Source organism: Sphaeramia orbicularis, chromosome 21, assembly GCF_902148855.1.
Source record: "Sphaeramia orbicularis chromosome 21, fSphaOr1.1, whole genome shotgun sequence".
Taxonomy (NCBI): Eukaryota; Metazoa; Chordata; class Actinopteri; order Kurtiformes; family Apogonidae; genus Sphaeramia; species Sphaeramia orbicularis.
This window is the reverse complement of record NC_043977.1, coordinates 40,533,676-40,550,897: the sequence shown is the minus strand read 5'-3', so window position 1 is coordinate 40,550,897 and position 17,222 is coordinate 40,533,676. Positions and strand designations below refer to the sequence as shown.

General features: G+C 40.0%; 1 protein-coding gene across 3 annotated transcripts in view; it reads right to left on the bottom strand.

Moving 5' to 3' along the window:
- zmym2 (zinc finger, MYM-type 2) overlaps nt 1–15,421 on the bottom strand; it is a 43,923-nt gene extending 28,502 nt beyond the window's left edge. For 2 of the 3 annotated variants that reach the window (XR_003934315.1, XM_030124632.1), the window contains exons 1-4: nt 15,365–15,421; nt 5,919–6,593; nt 4,724–4,892; nt 2,336–2,490 (exon numbers count right to left, since the gene is read on the bottom strand). Coding sequence is in view for 2 of the 3 variants with exons in the window: in XM_030124632.1 (XP_029980492.1) it covers nt 2,336–2,490; nt 4,724–4,892; nt 5,919–6,578 (984 nt within the window). In the remaining variant the exon portion in view is untranslated. Of the gene's footprint in view, nt 1–2,335; nt 2,491–4,723; nt 4,893–5,918; nt 6,594–14,418; nt 14,545–15,364 lie in introns of those variants that run through there. The other variant, XM_030124633.1, reaches the window with a different exon arrangement.
- Nucleotides 15,422–17,222: the final 1,801 nt, after the last annotated feature.

The window sequence follows — 17,222 nt, the reverse complement described above, 5'->3', positions numbered from 1 at the left end:
TGTAGTTACTATTAAAAAATGGCAGATACCCTTCTAATGTCCTATCTTAAATATGTATTTTCTGTTGTTTTAATCAGCCTAAGTAAAGCTGTTAACTGTTCATAAAGAGGCAGAAAGCACATGGCATAAATAATAATAATAATATAACTACAGGAAATTTCACATACTTTTGCATGCAGATTCTTCCCCCAAAACATATGTCTCAACACAGAATTAAAAGTGAGAATGCAACGTCACTTCTGCGTTTTCGGTTTAGATTGTTGCCATCTAAACATAGCCTGAATCTAACAGTGCTTGTACTTCAGTGCAAACTATGAAAGCATACATTCCTAGTGACAAGAATACTTTTGATTGTTGAATTTATGAGCGCATAAACTGTACATGGCAGCTAACTGGCATGATTATTATTAAGGCTGAGCGATTTTATCAATTCTGCAATATATATCGATATTTCGTTTCCCCAGAAAGTATCAATTTTTCAGCCACGAGTATCGATACATTAAGCCCCATTCAAATCCCCTGTGTTCTGTCTGGCACTCTGCTCGCTGCCCATTTCCCCTGTTCGCTTTGCAGGAAGAGCAATTAGGTCAGCCAGCCGCTAGTGTCGCTGTAGAGCATTTCTACCAAGTTACCTGTCTAGATACTTTCTTTACACAGATGCCGACGTCTTTCTCTTCCTGTTTACGCAGTCAGAGCTAAGAGATTCAGGAGAATGGCGGCAAATATAAATCCAGCACCTTCATACTTAAAAGCAGATGTGCGGGAGCACTTCTGGTTTAAAAAGAAGGAAAGCGAGATGTGCATGTCCGCTCCCAGTCTTCGCCTGTTATTACAAATCCTCCTTCCTTTTCCCATTTTTACCTCCACCAGGGAGGTTATGTTTTTGCTGGCGTCGGTTTGTCTGTCGTTGTACCGGTCTGTCGTGGTGAAGAAGGAGCTGAGCCGAGAGGCGAAGCTCTCCATTTACTGGTCAATCTACGTTCCTACCCTCACCTATGGTCATGAGCTTTGGGTCATGACCGAAAGGACAAGATCCCGGATACAAGCGATCGAAATGAGTTTCCTCCGTCGGGTGGCTGGGCGCACCCTTAGGGATAGGGTGAGGAGCTCAGTCACCAGGGAGGAGCTCGGAGTAGAGCCGCTGCTCCTCCACATCGAGTGGGGCCAGCTGAGGTGGCTTGGGCATCTGTTTCGGATGCCTCCTGGACGCCTCCCTGGGGAGGTGTTCCCGCCGGGAGGAGACCTCAGGGAAGACCTAGGACACGCTGGAGAGACAATGTCTCTCTGCTGGCCTGGGAACGCCTCGGGGTCCCCCTGGAAGAGCTGGAGGTGTCTGGGGAGAGGGAAGTCTGTGCATCCCTGCTTAGACTGTTACCCCCGCAACCCGGCCCCAGATAAAGCGGAGGATAATGGATGGATGGATGGTTTGTCTGTCTGTCCGTCCGTCTGTCCGTGTGCAAGATAACTCAAAAAGTTATGGACTGGTTTGGATGAAAATTTCAGGAAATGTTGATACTGGCACAAGGAACAAATGATTAAATTTTGGTAGTGATCGGGGGGGAGGTCTGTGCTCTCCGAGTGCTTTTCTAGTTCTTTAATGTATTTGGTGTAATGATTATTAAGATTTGAAATATTCTTATAAAGCTGTGACATAATCCCTCAAAGGAGTTCTGATTTGTACGCTTTTATAAAAAGTTTAATAAGGGGATCATAGATTCTGCACTTTTCAAAGGATTGGACACCACAGTTTGTACTGTTTCAATAAATCAAACAAATTTTCAAATCAGATCTTTGATTCATTTTGTCCAGCATTTGCAAGCTGTAGACTCTCTGTCCAGTCAGAGCCATATATTGTGTAATTGATCGATGCTTTCAGTTTTCAGTTCAATCAATTAAATCCAAGTCAATGGAACACTCACAAGATGTCACCAAAATCACTCTGTCCCTTTAAAATCTTTCAGAAAATTATGTAATTGTATCGAATCACATCAAATCATATTGTTGGCTGAATATCGTGATATATATGGAATCGTGAGCTGAATATTGTGTATTGTATCGCATCGTGAGATTAGTGTATCGCTACATCCCTAATTATTATTATTATTATTATTACATGGCTCTGGCCCTGGTAAAATACTTGATCAATAAGGTGCCTGCTGAGCAGACTTTCTCCTCTACAAACTCCACAACATATTTCATTGTTTAACACATAAACATAATTTCTGACCACAGTTTTTTGGCCTTAGATCTACACAGAGCACAGTTTCATTCCAACAGTGGTCAACTCTTAGGCAGTGTCACCCACACAGGACACTTAACAAACAGAGTGCATCACCTTGACTGTCCTGGGCTGTGGTTGGGAGCCTGAGGAAGAAGAGGAAGAGGAAGACTGGCCTGGGGGTTTGGGCAAAGAGGTGGCAGGTGACGGAGAGTCCACTCCTGTGTGTTTTTGGTTGCGTGGGACTGAAGCCGACTGGGAGATCCATGAGTCTGGAATCACAGATAGTGCCAACAAAACCTTTCAGTTTTCTGTTTCTTGGGTTCTTATTTTTGGTTTCGGTCTAAACGGCGAATTATCTGAAAGCAAAGCAAATCTGAGTCTTTGTCCAAATTTCTTTAACCCATTGTACTAGCTGTAAATAAAACAAAAGATCATTGTTTAGCTCTACAGGGACTTGAGGCAGTGCGGTTTTACAAGGATGAAGAGAATGAACAATACTGATTAAATTAAAATTTAGAGTCCAGATTCCTATTGTTGAAATTCTTTACACAAAACATAAAAAGCTCTTCTTTGTCTCATCTCATAGAAAATGGTCTGAATATAAACACTCATTTTACTCTCTTTAGAATTTTTTTTTTCTAAATAAGAGATTGTACCTGGTTACGGTATCCCTCTAACCTCCTAAAATCTAGATCTTTTCAGAGCACACTGACTATTCACTATTCATTTATGTACTTAAAATGTTTTAAAAAGGTCCTGTTAGATGGACCATCACATTCACAATCACGCTTTCATTAATGTATAGTCACCTGAAAATAACTATTGTGACATTTGTTACCTCAGAATGGAGGTTCACTTTTTTTTTAGATTTTATAGTAGGTAGCTTTTAGCCACCATACACAAAAGTTAGATGAGGTGAAATATGCACCTTCACCAGATTTCAGAGTTATGGAGTTTAAAACCTAAGAAAACTGGCTTCAGTCAGATGCATCCACAATGCTTGCAACAGTTATGGTCAAAAGCATATTTTCTGACATCAACAAGAACTTCAACCAAACATGAAAATATTCTGTCAAACTGCTCCTGAGATTTTAAAACATTTTAAAGGCAGTAGAGACTGACTGATGAATGGACCTTATCTTTATAATCCAAATTTTTATTCATTTTTCAAAGCTGCTCTGCTTTGCATTGAACAGATACAGTACACAACTTTAGCAAGGAACAGTAGACAGCTATCCCTTCACACTGAAACAAGACAAAACAACGGACATGAAAGATAAGAAAAATAAAAGTCAGTCAATTCTTTCCATTCTAGTTTTAATTTAAATTAACGTGCAACCAAAACTGATCCCACGCCTCATTTGCTTTCCCTTTACAGTCAGTTCTTGCCAGGATGTGTTCGTATGATGAAATCTTAATAAGTTTGTCAGTCCATTCTTTCACAGAGGGAGATCTTGGCTTCTTCCAGTTGAGTAGAATCAGTCTTGCAGCTGTGACCAAACCAACTTTTAAAAGGCTAAATTTGTTATTTGTTATACCAGGTAGCATGGTGTTGTCACCAAGAAGACAAAACTGAGGGTGTAGAGGCAAAGTGGAATGGATGGACCTTATCTGAACTCTCTATGAATTATGTGATAGAACATTATATGTGAGCTCCTGTGCCAGAACAGCAAGACAGTTCAATCTATGCCATGCAGTCATGATGAAATGCCACAGAAGTAAAAAGGAGATTAAAAAAGGACACCAAGCACAATTTAAATGAACTAATTAATTAATCTGAGTCTGCGGTTGAAATCAGCAACCACATTTGAGTGTCTGACTCAATTTCAAGTCCAAGAAATGCAACAGCTTAATTTTCAGTATAAGCCGGGTTTGTCCAAAAAACTAGAGACAGAGCAAGAGATTTACTACAAACTACAAATGTCAGGAATCAACATTTTTATACGACCAAAAAACGTACATTTTTTTCACCGTATATTTTAAATATGTACTTTTTATTTTTATTTGAGTGGACATTCACACAAGCAATTTTTCTTAAAAATACCACAGCAGTGGTGCTACTACACTGAAGTATTTCAGTCTTTTATGTACCTCTGTAAATTTGTTACTGTCTGAGTAAAACTGACCATCAGGGGACAAAAATCACAGTTTCTGTTGTCACTGATCCAGTTGTCGACACACTGGTCTCTCAAGTCAAACTTACTTTTGTTTTTTTTTTTGGGGGGGGGGGGGGGGGGGGGGGGCATGATGTCAGAATGGTACTAAATGCAATATCATTATTGTAAATATGAAATTATGATGCAGAAATGTCTCTGACAATCAGCAGCCCTGCCTTGAATCCCTGTGGAGCTAAAGAAGAGCATAAAGCTTTCTCAGATCCTCAGGTTACTGACTCACATCAGTAGGGCTCATAACTACCCAGCTGTACAATCAAAACGCACCAGCTGTTCTACAATCATACATTTCTTTAGTATTCTGTATTTCTGATAATAAATTCATTACCTGCTCTGTTGTGCGTCCCTGTGTCTCCGTTCTGTACCAGCTGGCCCATGGGCCCTGAGCCCCGCCCAGGGTTGAAGGAGGCTGTTGGTCGACCAGATGGGGTGTCAGGATTCAGGCTGAATGTGCTGCTGATCTGCAGACCATTTTCCTCTGCGTGGCCTTCACCTGCCTGTACACACAAGGAGCTCAGCTACATTTTTATCTTTAGGGACACAACACTGAAAATAAGGTGACATGGAGCCAAAGACAGAAAAACAAGTATGAATTGGTCATTAACTGTAAAAATGATTTAGATAAATAACTCAGCTCTATGCACAGGAGTGAATGCAAAGACAACAACATCCATTTTGCCAAAAGTTTCATTCACATTTTGTAATGCGTAGCTTGAAAGAAATATATGATAAATTATCACAAACTATTGCACTCGTGTTGAAAATATGTTGCTTCATAATAAATTGTTCCACTTTTTCTTTTTGATTGAATTAGTACTTATTAAAAGAGATCAAAAGTACTGAAAGACAGTTTATGAAGAAGACTTCTGTGTTTTCATGGCAGAGAAGGGGGAAATATATGTATATATCTCACAGGTATTTCAAATGAAATTCAATAATGAAGATGCGACATAAGCTTAAATCTTTTATGTCCGCAGTGAACAATGAATCTTTTCCAAACTACTTCCCTTCTCAGGAAAATATACAGTCAAAATATCTTAAAAAGTAGGTTTTCAACTGTATTTAATAAGATCTGTGGCCTCCACTATTAGACAGAGCTACAATATCACCACAGTGAATCAAAGTTATGTTCCAAAAAAGCGAAAATTAGTGGAGACATTTTTCATTTGGGTAAAAATATAACTTAGTTTCATCCATTTGATTACCTTTAAAAACACATTATTCTATGGTTTCTTTGATGATCACTAGAAACTTTCAGGTCAGTCCAGTGACAAATAAGCAATTGTGAGGCTCACAATATCACATTTAATTTACTAGTTTATTAAATTATAAACTTGAAAAAAGTTTATTAAATTATGTTTTGAAGAAAATTTATGGCATGGACTGAGGCCAAGTAAGTTGGCATGGAATAACCCACAACACCTTTTTAAAATCTCTCTAAAAGACAAGCACAAAATAGATCTTGTAATCCATTCCAAAAAAAAAAGACATTTCGCAAGATTACAAAATGAGTAGAATCTCACCTCTGTGTCACATGCAGCCCCTTCCTGCAGAGACGTGACTGAGGTTATCATCAGGTTCATGTCTGCCTGGATGTCCTCTGTATGTGGTGGACTATTTACTGTGGAAACTGGTGAGCCTCCTTTCTGGCTACTTGACCCCAGTGTGGTGACGCTGGCAATCCTGATTTCTGAATCCGGCTCAGTGCTGCTGAGTGCACCTGCCGAGTTTGATGAGGGAGAGCCTCCAGGGGGCACCGGTATGGAGGAGGAAGTGTCTTTCTGTTCAGAGTCTTCCTCGTCGTCAATGACGATAGGCTCTGCAGCTGTGGTTGTAGGTTTAGTGGGCGCTGCCACAGTGGAAGCACTGGAAGACAGAGGAGGACTTGGGGTCTTGGAAGGCATGGCTGCTATGGAAATGTCTGTAGCCGGCTCTGTGCAGGTGCTGCTGGGCACGTCTGAGGGCTGGGGGGCCTCCTCCTCTACCAGAACCACATCATCATCATTGTCCTCTGCACCACCCTCCTTTGTGGCCCCATCTTCTGTTACCATGGAAACTGCCTCCCCAGCCTCCTCAGAGGGGGGCGTGTTCTGTCGCTGGGGGGAGGGAGTGGCATCCATGGGCTCCACCCGCTCCCCTGCCTCTTCTGCTACGACAGGGTTTGGTTCTGACTCCCCATCCATCGCTAAGGCAACCACCTGCCGCCACAAACAGAAGGTTGAGACAATTAGGTGAAGCAGCAGCAGTGACTGGTTTTATGATGTCTGACAGATGTACAGGTGGTTCAGGTGTCCCCAGAGGGAACCCTTCACCTTCATGACAAGTGAAGACACCTGCCACCTTTCCTCTATATGTCAACAAAAATGGTTGGATTTATTCTGCAGCTGCTTCACCAAAATTATGTTTTAAAAATAGATTTCACAAAAAACAGATTTGGTCACACTTGCCCAAGCTGGCAGACCAGACATCTGTCAGTCTCTGAAATGTGTGCTACATCCTGAGGTAAATGAAACTGTCCTCTGGAGCCACTGGAAACCCTAATGCATAATATCCCCCATTTAATTTTGGGTCTTGAGTATAACAAACATCAAATAGTGTTAGAAATAAGTTCCAATCCAAATTCATTCAAGTTTCATGAATTTTATGATATTGGCGTGGTTAAGCTCGGCCACCTCTTGCAAATATAATGTGCGTGCACTTGAAAACCCTCGGCCTGACTTATCAGTAGCACTACTGCCACCCAGTGGCCTGACTTATCAGTCCACGACAATGTTTTTGCACATACAGAGGGACAGACAGACAGACAACGAACTGATGACAATACCCTGTGGTGAGAGCAGTAAAAACTACACAATTCATTAAATCAACTATAAAATAAACAAGTGGTGCCAGGCACAACAAACCCTGCCCCTCACGTGTATTGTAGTTTATTTTGGCATTGATCCACCTGATGTCATCATGTTTATGCATGTGCTGATGTCAGCATATCAATTGCCTCTACATATGTGCCAAGTTTGAAGTAAATTTAAGCAAAATTGATGTTTTTTTAGACATTTGAAATTTTGTCCATTATAAGTAAATGGAACCAGAAAAAAGGTTTTAAAAAATTCATACAAATTTGAACTTTGACCTACTTTTCCTAAAACGTAATTAAATCTATTCTGGATCACTGGCAATCTATAAGCCCAATTTGGTATGAATTCAGGCAATAGTTTTGCTGCTCCAGATATGAGAAATTTCACCCATTATAAGTAAATGGGGAAAAAAAAAACAGATTTAAATAATTCATAAAAATTTCAACTTTGACCTACTTTTCCCAAAATGTAATGACATCTATTTTGTGTCACTGGCAATCTATACACCCAATATGGTATGAATTCAATAAATAGTTTTGCTGCTACAGACATTTGAAAATTCGCCCAGTATAAGTAAATGGGAAAAAAAAAAAAAAATTTAATTCATAAAGAATTTGAACTTTGACATACTGTTCCCAAAATCTAATCACAACTATTCTGGGTCACTGGTAATGTATAAACCCAATTTGGTATGAATTCACCCAATAGTTTTGCTGCTAGAGTGTTAACAAACAAACCGAACCAAAAACAATACCTCTTGCCTCCCCTTCAGGGGGCGGGGTAATAAGAGTCATGTCCAATAGGTGAAACAAAAATACTCAAAATACTTTGTGTATATTTATACAATCTAACTGGTAAACGTGAACTTAAGGTGATTTATGGTTAACATTAGCGTAATCTTATCAATGACAGAAAATGAGGTCAATGAAATAGTTTAAAAGGCCAAATGAGGTATTTTTAAACAAGAATTTAAGATTTAATAATTAGGCTATGAACATTCATTTTCCCTCAGATGTGTGGATGCTTAATAAAACACTATGTCATTTTACTGCACATACAGTTTTGACAGAGATTTTAAGCTAAAAGCAAAATAATGTACAGCTATATTTAGATAAATTACCTGGACGACATAAAAACAATATGTTGAACTGATGCTCCACAACATCCTCTTAATTTCAACCCTGCATAAACTAGAAATGAGTCTTTCACTTCAGATTGCCCTGACTAAAAGGCTGAAATGGCCATTGTGGTGATGCTGGGGCTAACTAACTTTATCCACTCTGCTGCGTCAGTCCAGTCATCCAGAAAAAATGTAGTGCAAAAAAGACTGAATCAAATGACAGCATAATATCTAGATGGTTAGAATCACTACTAACACCATTAGAGAAAGAGTGATGAAGGCCTGTGCCCATAGACAACTATTTATGCACTGCCAGTGTCCATTTTCCTTACAAATATGAGGTTCAGCATTTACAGCTGAGCATCCTTAAAAGTGCACAGTGGGTTTTTTTAGCAGTGTTCAAAACTTGAACTTTTGGAACAGTGCCATGCTCACATAGAACAGCTTGTCGAACGTCCACAACTTGTTGATACATAAACTGCGGCTTCTGCAACACACCTCATGATCCAGGCATACTACAACGGAACGCAATCTGAGCTCATTTTCTAAAATCAGCTCCAACATCATGACTTTATAGTGGCAACACTAGACAACACTAGTAGGTTAAAGTAGATCAACCAGATGTGCTTAGTGCAGAAGAATCATAAACAACTTTAATAAACTCATTAATCTAATAACATTAATGCTAAGTCAGCATAATTCAACTGTTTCTTTATGCTATTAAGAACTATCATTACTTAAATATCAGCTTTTAAAGATCAACTATTTTTTTTAAACTAATTCCCACATTGTTTTTGGCTGTTTGCAGCTTTGCCCCCTCCCACTCAGGCTTAATGGCACCTATATAGTGTAATAGAAGGTCTACATGCTTAACTCCTAATATTTGACCGACTTAATTTTGATGAACATCACCTGACATAAATACCTTGAAATCAGTATGTTTTATTGTGCTCAGTGGTTCGATACAAATAACTGGTTCTTCCTCACAAGATCAATGTACATTATTCAATTAATATTAGACTACTGCATGAACAGACAGAGACAAATGAGTCAATCACAATTTTTTGTTTGACAGTTAATCAACTGCAATTTCATGGTCATAACAGACCCATTTACTGATGGAATAATTATGAGAATGACGCTGAATGACATTCTGGTTGCATTTTTAAACAAGAAAATCCCATTAAAGGTGGGCAGTTAAAAGAAGATGCAGTGCCTGCCCAGCAACAGACTCCTCCTCCTTTCAGCCTCATCTTCCTCTCATCCTCCTCCCTCTTCCTGTTCTCTATACCCCCCTCCTCCTCTCACCTGCCGTCTGTCACGTCACAACACTCCCTCCTACCCCTGCATGTTGGTTAACACAGCCTCCTCTAGTTGCCCTTGGCAACCAGTGAAGCTACACCTTGGTTGCCATGGTGACGGTAAGGCCCACCACCACAGGGACTCATTCTCTGTGCTCTACATCTGGGTGCTGTTGACTTGGCCAACGCTAAATTTAAATGGCTTACATATCGCCACAAAGAAATACCAGAAATGTGGAAAATATGTGAGAACATCAACCTGCCATTCAAGTCCTCTGAACTGAGGGACTCTAAAGCATCATGGTAGGTCCAAAAGAAGAAAAATCATTTGAAAACATGATCTAGATTGATTTGCTGGCATGTTAGAGATCAGATTTGGGGACAATTGCACCCTCTGTTGATCTGTTTCTGTCAAAATGTCCTTTTCATGTTACACAGCTGTCAGATGCAGCAAAGAGACACAAAGAAAACACACAAACAGACAAACTCCTATGGAAACAACAATCCAACACCCTCGCTGAACAGGAAGAGTCTGAAACGGCTGGATGCAGCCTTCAGTGCTGTCACACAGCACAGTCATCACTACAGAGATAGCCAGGTCACTGCCTTGACATCACAGTGGCGGCCATTTTGGCCCCAGTGCTGGGGCTGTTCTCAATGAAAAGAAAAAAAAAAAAGAGAAAAACAAATCACAGCATTACAGCATTATCTGAGGTAGCACATAAGGACTTGTCATGGTTTCAATCACTTATATTTGTTCATTTTGCACAGTTTTTCCTAACAACCCTTTGTTTTAATGGAGACTTGCACTCAATAAGATGACCCTGACCTCCTTATGGAGCACAAGGAAACATCCTGTGGTTACAAAGTGGAAAAACTGTTTCCATGAATGGAACATAGCTGTAAGTACTAATCGCTTTAGATCACTTATTTGGTTAACATTTACGATAAAAAAATATTTTTATACATATATATGTGTGTGTGTGTATATATATATATGTATATACATACATATATATAAAATATTCTCAAAGCACAGGCAAATGGCCTAAAATGTCTGTATCATTGTGTCTGTCACAATGATATCATGTTAAATGTCATAGAGGAGGAAATAAAATTGAAAATATGAGAGTGCGCTGACTTTGTCTTGAAAAGTTCCTAAAACCCATTCATCATTTCTCAGAATAGATGTTGATTAATGTGATATGCAATATTTAGGCTAATGGATTTATCCTTATAGCTCTAAACTGGAGGTTATGAATAAATCAAATCCAGGATTACTGATTTAACCCATATGTTCTTTTAGGGCTGGTACTCATTACACATAATTAAGGAGGTCAGTATTTGAAACCTGGGTACATATGGCACAGAGGGGCTGGAGCCCATCCCAGCTGACACTAGGCGAAGGCGGGGTACACCCAGGACATGTCATCAGTTCATCAACTCTCACATTCACACAGACAGGCAATTAAGAGTGATCAATAAACCTAAGTTGTGTCTCCTTGGACTACAGGGCGAAGACGTAGTACTTGAAGACAACATGTAAATTCCACACAAAAAGGCCCCAGCCAGCCCACGCTGGATTCGATCCCATGATGTACTTGTTGTGAGTCGGCCATATTATAGGCTGTAATACATTTGTGTAATAAATTATATAAGTAAATTTTGGAGTTACATTTTACAGAAACTGCAACATGAAAATTTGTCAAAATGCCTGTTGAACCAAAGACTCAAAGTGAAATTTGTTGGACTGGAGGGATAATAAATAAAGAGTATGTACTAAATAAATAATTTTCTCATTTTACTGCTGATGGACTAATACTGTTCCATGTGTAACCAGTCAGAGAGTGCAATAAAAATGTTTAATATTGAATGCAATAAACAGCTCATCCTTACTTTTCACGAAACATTCACCTCCAACATGCATGGGTCCTGTACTTCAGTAGATGGTATTAAAAAGTACTTTAGTTTAATACCCTGCCCTACGAAAAGGGTTTGTAACATATGGTAACAAATGCCCATGTACAATCTCCAGGGTTTTCAGTATTCATTGACAATTCACAATTTTAAAGATTTTTTTCTGCTGACAGTAAGACGTTAAGATGAAAACACGATTAAAATGTAGTTTTCCCTAGTAAAACCCAATGTTACACATAACTATAGAAACACATTTAAAACCAAGAAAACAGACTGAATTTGAAGTTTTTGTCGAGAAAAAAATGTCTCCAGAGCGAAAAACTCAATTTTGCAGTCCAGGCGTTTATCAGGATTTTAAGAAAACAAGAACTTGATTAACTAAATTAATCTGATATATTTACTCCCCTATACATGCTGATTTTTTGTCAACAGCCCTATCAGCTAGTCACAAAAACAACTGTCAAGGATTACAAATCAACACCTCTCAACATTCTCCAACAGCCACACACAACCAGTATTTAGTGAAACAGTCTTTTCTGAAGCATTTATTGTGTTACATTATCAAATGTTTCAGTTACAGTGGACCACGTAAACAGCAAAGTGATCTTAACATCCATACAAAACTGCAACTCCCAAAACATCACCAAAACTGACTGCTAGGCCTATCACAAATAGTACACAATCATATCACCATGATTACTTCAGTTAAACACGATAACTGTCTCCATTCACCAGCGCTTCCAACATTTGAGATTTTACTGGTGTTCTTTTAAAGATGTCATCTCATCACACCCCTTTACTCTCAAGGAACGTTTACAATGGACTCAATGCTCATGGTCAACTAAAATTTCACAAACCTACAGACAAACTGGAAAATTTAGTTCAAATTCTCACTAAACTATGTCTAAGCTAGCATTGGCATGTACAGATTTCCCAAAATCAATAATCAACTTATTAGTCAACTGAAAAAAATATCTGGGATCAATCATTTTCAGTGGTGAATTATTTGTTCCTTAAATGTGAAAGTATCTAATTTAATGCCCTTTCAGTGAAACATTTCAAGGCGCTGAACCATTGAGGTGCAGGATATTGCTTACAGCATTAACTATTTCTATAAAAATTTCACAATAAAACAGAAATGTCTTAATTTCAGCTATGTTTATACTTTAATGCAAATGCTAAAGGATCAGAGGAACCACAGCGATATACTTGATATGTTCACATAGCATTTGATCTTAACTCTTGGTGAACAAAGTTAATGTTAACTGCCTGGGTCAAAGTTTATCAAAGTGGAGAAGCTATTTCCAAAAACAGTCGGAAGCATCATCATATGCCTCTAAGCATACCAATGTGTTTTTTATAGACATTGCTATAAACTTACAACAAGGAGGAGCCACATGTAGCTTTTTGTTATTCTCCATTTATTATCTCTGTTCAAATACAGGAATACTGAAACAGTTCCATGGACACTGAAAACCTATGTTGACTTACTTTTTCCACACAGAAAATTGATCAGGAATCAATAAGAGAATCGATAAAGAACCTGGACGCTAAGCAGAATTGATTATGGAATTAGTATCAATAAAATCTCATCCACTTCCAACGCTTCTCAGAAGGGCTAGTGTGACAGAGCTGCATTCTGTGTGTATGTTGAGTGTTAAAACCTAATGACTGTGAAATACTGACGCTAGAGGAGGAGGAAGAGTTGTGCACGGTGACCATGTGACAGGAAGAACAAGCCAAAACACCATGACATTCAAGATCAATAACCTGTTCTTGACTGTACAGAAACAGGATGTGATTCCATCACTGTAATACAATTCTGGGTTATTATATGAATGTATGTACCCAGCATATGCAGAGAAAGCACATGTGCTGAGGTGACTGTATAATCCCTGCTGAACTGTGGGGTTAAAGGAACCCCAGATCTAAACTGCACAGAAAATGCACCACAGCTTTCTCTCCTGAAATCACATCAACAGAAGGAATCTATGTGCAAAGCAGCCCAGTGGTGCTCTGTGGGGAAAAAATAGCCCGGTCTAGACTCAGTTCAGACTGCAATGCAGAACTAACAGCCAGCCTGCATTCACGTGGATGAGAGGGAAACGAGGGTCCAGCATTAATGAGCTCTGACATGCAACCTCTCTGCTCCCAACGTCAACACCAGGTGGACGCGCAGAGAGGTGGGCTGGCGCTGGGCTGAGGCCGGCTGCGTGCATCTGAACAGTTAAAAACAGCGGCTGCGCCAGACCAACCCCAGCCACATCATCACCTTTCATAGGTGCTCCTCTACCTCTGCACATTCAGGCAAATTGGCATCATACTTACAGCAGGTCACAAGGTGGGGGCGTGCAGATGTTTGCGCCACAGATTAGAAGATAGTCAAATAAAACGCTGAGAATTATTATATAAGGCTTATGTCACTGTTAGGTGATGCGTAATGCGCAGCCAAAACATCACCCAAATCAGCTGCTGGTCTAAAATACGGTTTATTCCGGTTACCTGGCTGCTGGATGCAGAACTAAAGCTGACTATCCTCCGGTGTCTAACCAGCTCTCCTCTGAAACCCAGTAGGACACCCTGTACCAAGCTTCTAGGGGCCGCTGAAGTCCCCCTGGATGTGCCCTTGATTATTAACACCGGCTAGAAGCTCAGATCCATGACGAGGACCACCACAGCACCAGATCTGGTCCAGGCACCCGGGTACCGCGGTGACTATCACCCGACATGATCCGACCTCCCCTTCCCTTTTCTCCAGCAGGAAAAATTCAACAAACTTGTTCCTGGAGAGCAGGTCCAAAACTTTAATCAAGAACAGAACCGGCTCTACCTGGGCTGTGCAGCTCTTCCATAAATAACCCGGGTAAACGAGGGGGGTAGGTAGGTTGGCTCCCAAGTTGGGATCCAGAAAAAACGTGGTTCAGGGTGTTCCGTTCCGTTCCGTTCCCACCCCTGCTCTTCCTGGCGCAAACAGCCATTGGATTAGCGGCGGATCGAGGGGAGGAGATCAGACATAGACTGCGCCATTGTTAGGATTGCACTAAAATGACCACAACTTATGGGATTGGCAGAAACTGGGGCAAATAATGCACAGGATACACAGTCAAAAACACAATCCTCCGCGGGGTTCAACGTGTGCTTGTTACCACAGCCTCATCTAAGGGTCTAAGGTGATTTTCTGGACGCACACATGTCGGTTCCCCCAGAGGAGGCAGGGGATCGTAATAAAAACCCCGATTTTTATGATACCTGAGACGCTGGGGTTTTAATTGGAAAGTTACCCTGTACGAGTCCACCCTGGTGCAATCAGTGGCAAATATACCTGGTCACCGCTAGGGGCGCCCTCGCGTTACGTATCACATGAACTGCCTTCATTTGTGTCATGCGGTGGTAAACAACGACTCTAAAAGAAAATTCCTCAGACATGTTGACAGGAGTGGACAGGGAGTTACTGTAAAAAGCCAATAGTTTTAAAAAGCGGATAGGATTTGCCCCCTCCTCCTCCCCCAGCGGAAACAGCACTGGCTGCCGTCCGCCATTAGGGAACCAACTGAACAATACTGGAGACTAGAGGCGGCAGCAGCCACAGCACACACAGCACAGGGGCAAATCTCTTCAAATTAACTGTTTATTGAGCCCCAAACGTGTCTGCCTGTCCCGGTGTGACACCTGGGCGCGTCCCCGGACACCCGCCTGACGCCCCGCACAAGTTCCCCAAACTTTGAGCCATTAAGCGTAAAACTGGGAGGTAAAAAACGTCTGTGAAATTCGCTTACCGGAGTAGAGCTCGGAACGGTGTAGCGCCACTTTTGTGCCTTGACATTAATCCCGGGGAGCGCGTGCGCACTGCGTAGAACTTTCCACTTTACGTCCAGAGATTGTCTATTGACAAGATGCATCACTCCTCATGATGTGGAGGCGTCGTTTACTTTAATGTCAACAACGGGCGGCTTGAGGAAGGTTATTTTATTGGCAAGGCAAGTTTATTTGTATAGCATATTTCAGCAACAAGGCAATTGAAGGTGCTTCACACAGGACGTTGAAATACGACGACAAGGGAAAAAGAAACACATTTAAAGCATTATAAAAGAAACATGTAAAAGGTGATTAAAAACAGCAAGTAAGAAAACAACACATAAAATCCAAAAATGTATAAACACACACATAATAAAGTAAGAGTTGCAGTGCAGTTTCGAAAGAGAATATAAAATTTAAAAAGTAGAAAGCCTTTTTGTCAAAGGCAGCAGTGAACAGGTGAGTCTTTAACCTTGACATAAAAGAACTCAGACTCTCAGCAGACCTGATATTTTCTGGTAGTTTGTTCCAGATATACGGAGCATAGAAACTGAACGCTGATTCTCCATGTTTAGTTGTGACTTTTGGAACACAGAGCAGACCTGCACCAGATGACCTGAGTGATCTGGATGGTTCATACTGGACTAGAAGGTCTCTGATGTATTTTGGGCCTAAACCATTCAGCGCTTTATATGTTAGCAAGATAATTTTAAAGTCTATTCTCTGAGAGATAGGGGGCCAGTGTAGAGACCTCAGAACTGGACTGATGTGGTCTACTCTCTTATAGTAGTGACAGACTATCGACAGACTAGCGACATACTATTTACATTATTTTGACCTGAAAAGCCTCAACTTTAGTCCATAGTCATAGTGGGAAACGCGCTCAGAACAGAACAGAATAGAATATAAAAGAATAGAATAGACATTAATTCCATTCAGTTCAATTCTACTTTATTTACCCCATGAGGGACGATTAAAAAGGCCCAGAGAGCACCACATTAGACACAGACAAGACACAAGACATCTAAAATAAATATTTAAACATATACATATAAACTAGTGAAATTTGGTGATAAAAAATGTAATTTTAGAGACCAATAAAGTGGTTAGATCTGATAAAGTGCCGTGTACAGTACACTCTGTCTGTGGGGGAACAGTGTATGAGGACGAGTAAAAGGGATGAAGCAGGAAGGTTCATACATAGAATAGAATAGAATAGAATAGAATAGAATAGAATAGAATAGAATAGAATAGAATAGAATAGAATATTGGTACAACAAATATGCCATCCTGACTCATTAAGGTGCATGAAAACAATAAAAAAAAAAAACATTCAACCACACATATTTATTATTGCACACTTCCTACATGCATGTATTTACAGCTCACATTGTGTTTGGCTGTCATCATGTGTTGTTATTGCTGTATTGCTGCATTTATATGTATCATGTACTGTGTATATGTAATTCATTAAATTAAAATATATTTAAAATAAATCCTTACTCAAGCTGAATCTCTAAACCAGCAGCCCACTCTTCTTCTAGATCTATTCCTCTTTTTTCAGTTACACCCACCATGCTCACTGGGGGTCACTCACAACAGTAATTGTTATTAGAAATTCAGTGGTCCACGATTTTTTAATTGAAAATTTTAAGGGTATAATCTTTGGTCTATGCTCCTATTTTGTGTCACTTTGTGCCACTGCCGTCACAGTTTATTTCCAGTGTACTCAATAATATGTCTAATTTTTGCAAGATTTGCATAAATATTAATTCATCATTGATGAACATGATGTGACAACTTCCTAATCAAAGAATCATTGAACTTTACTCCACAAAA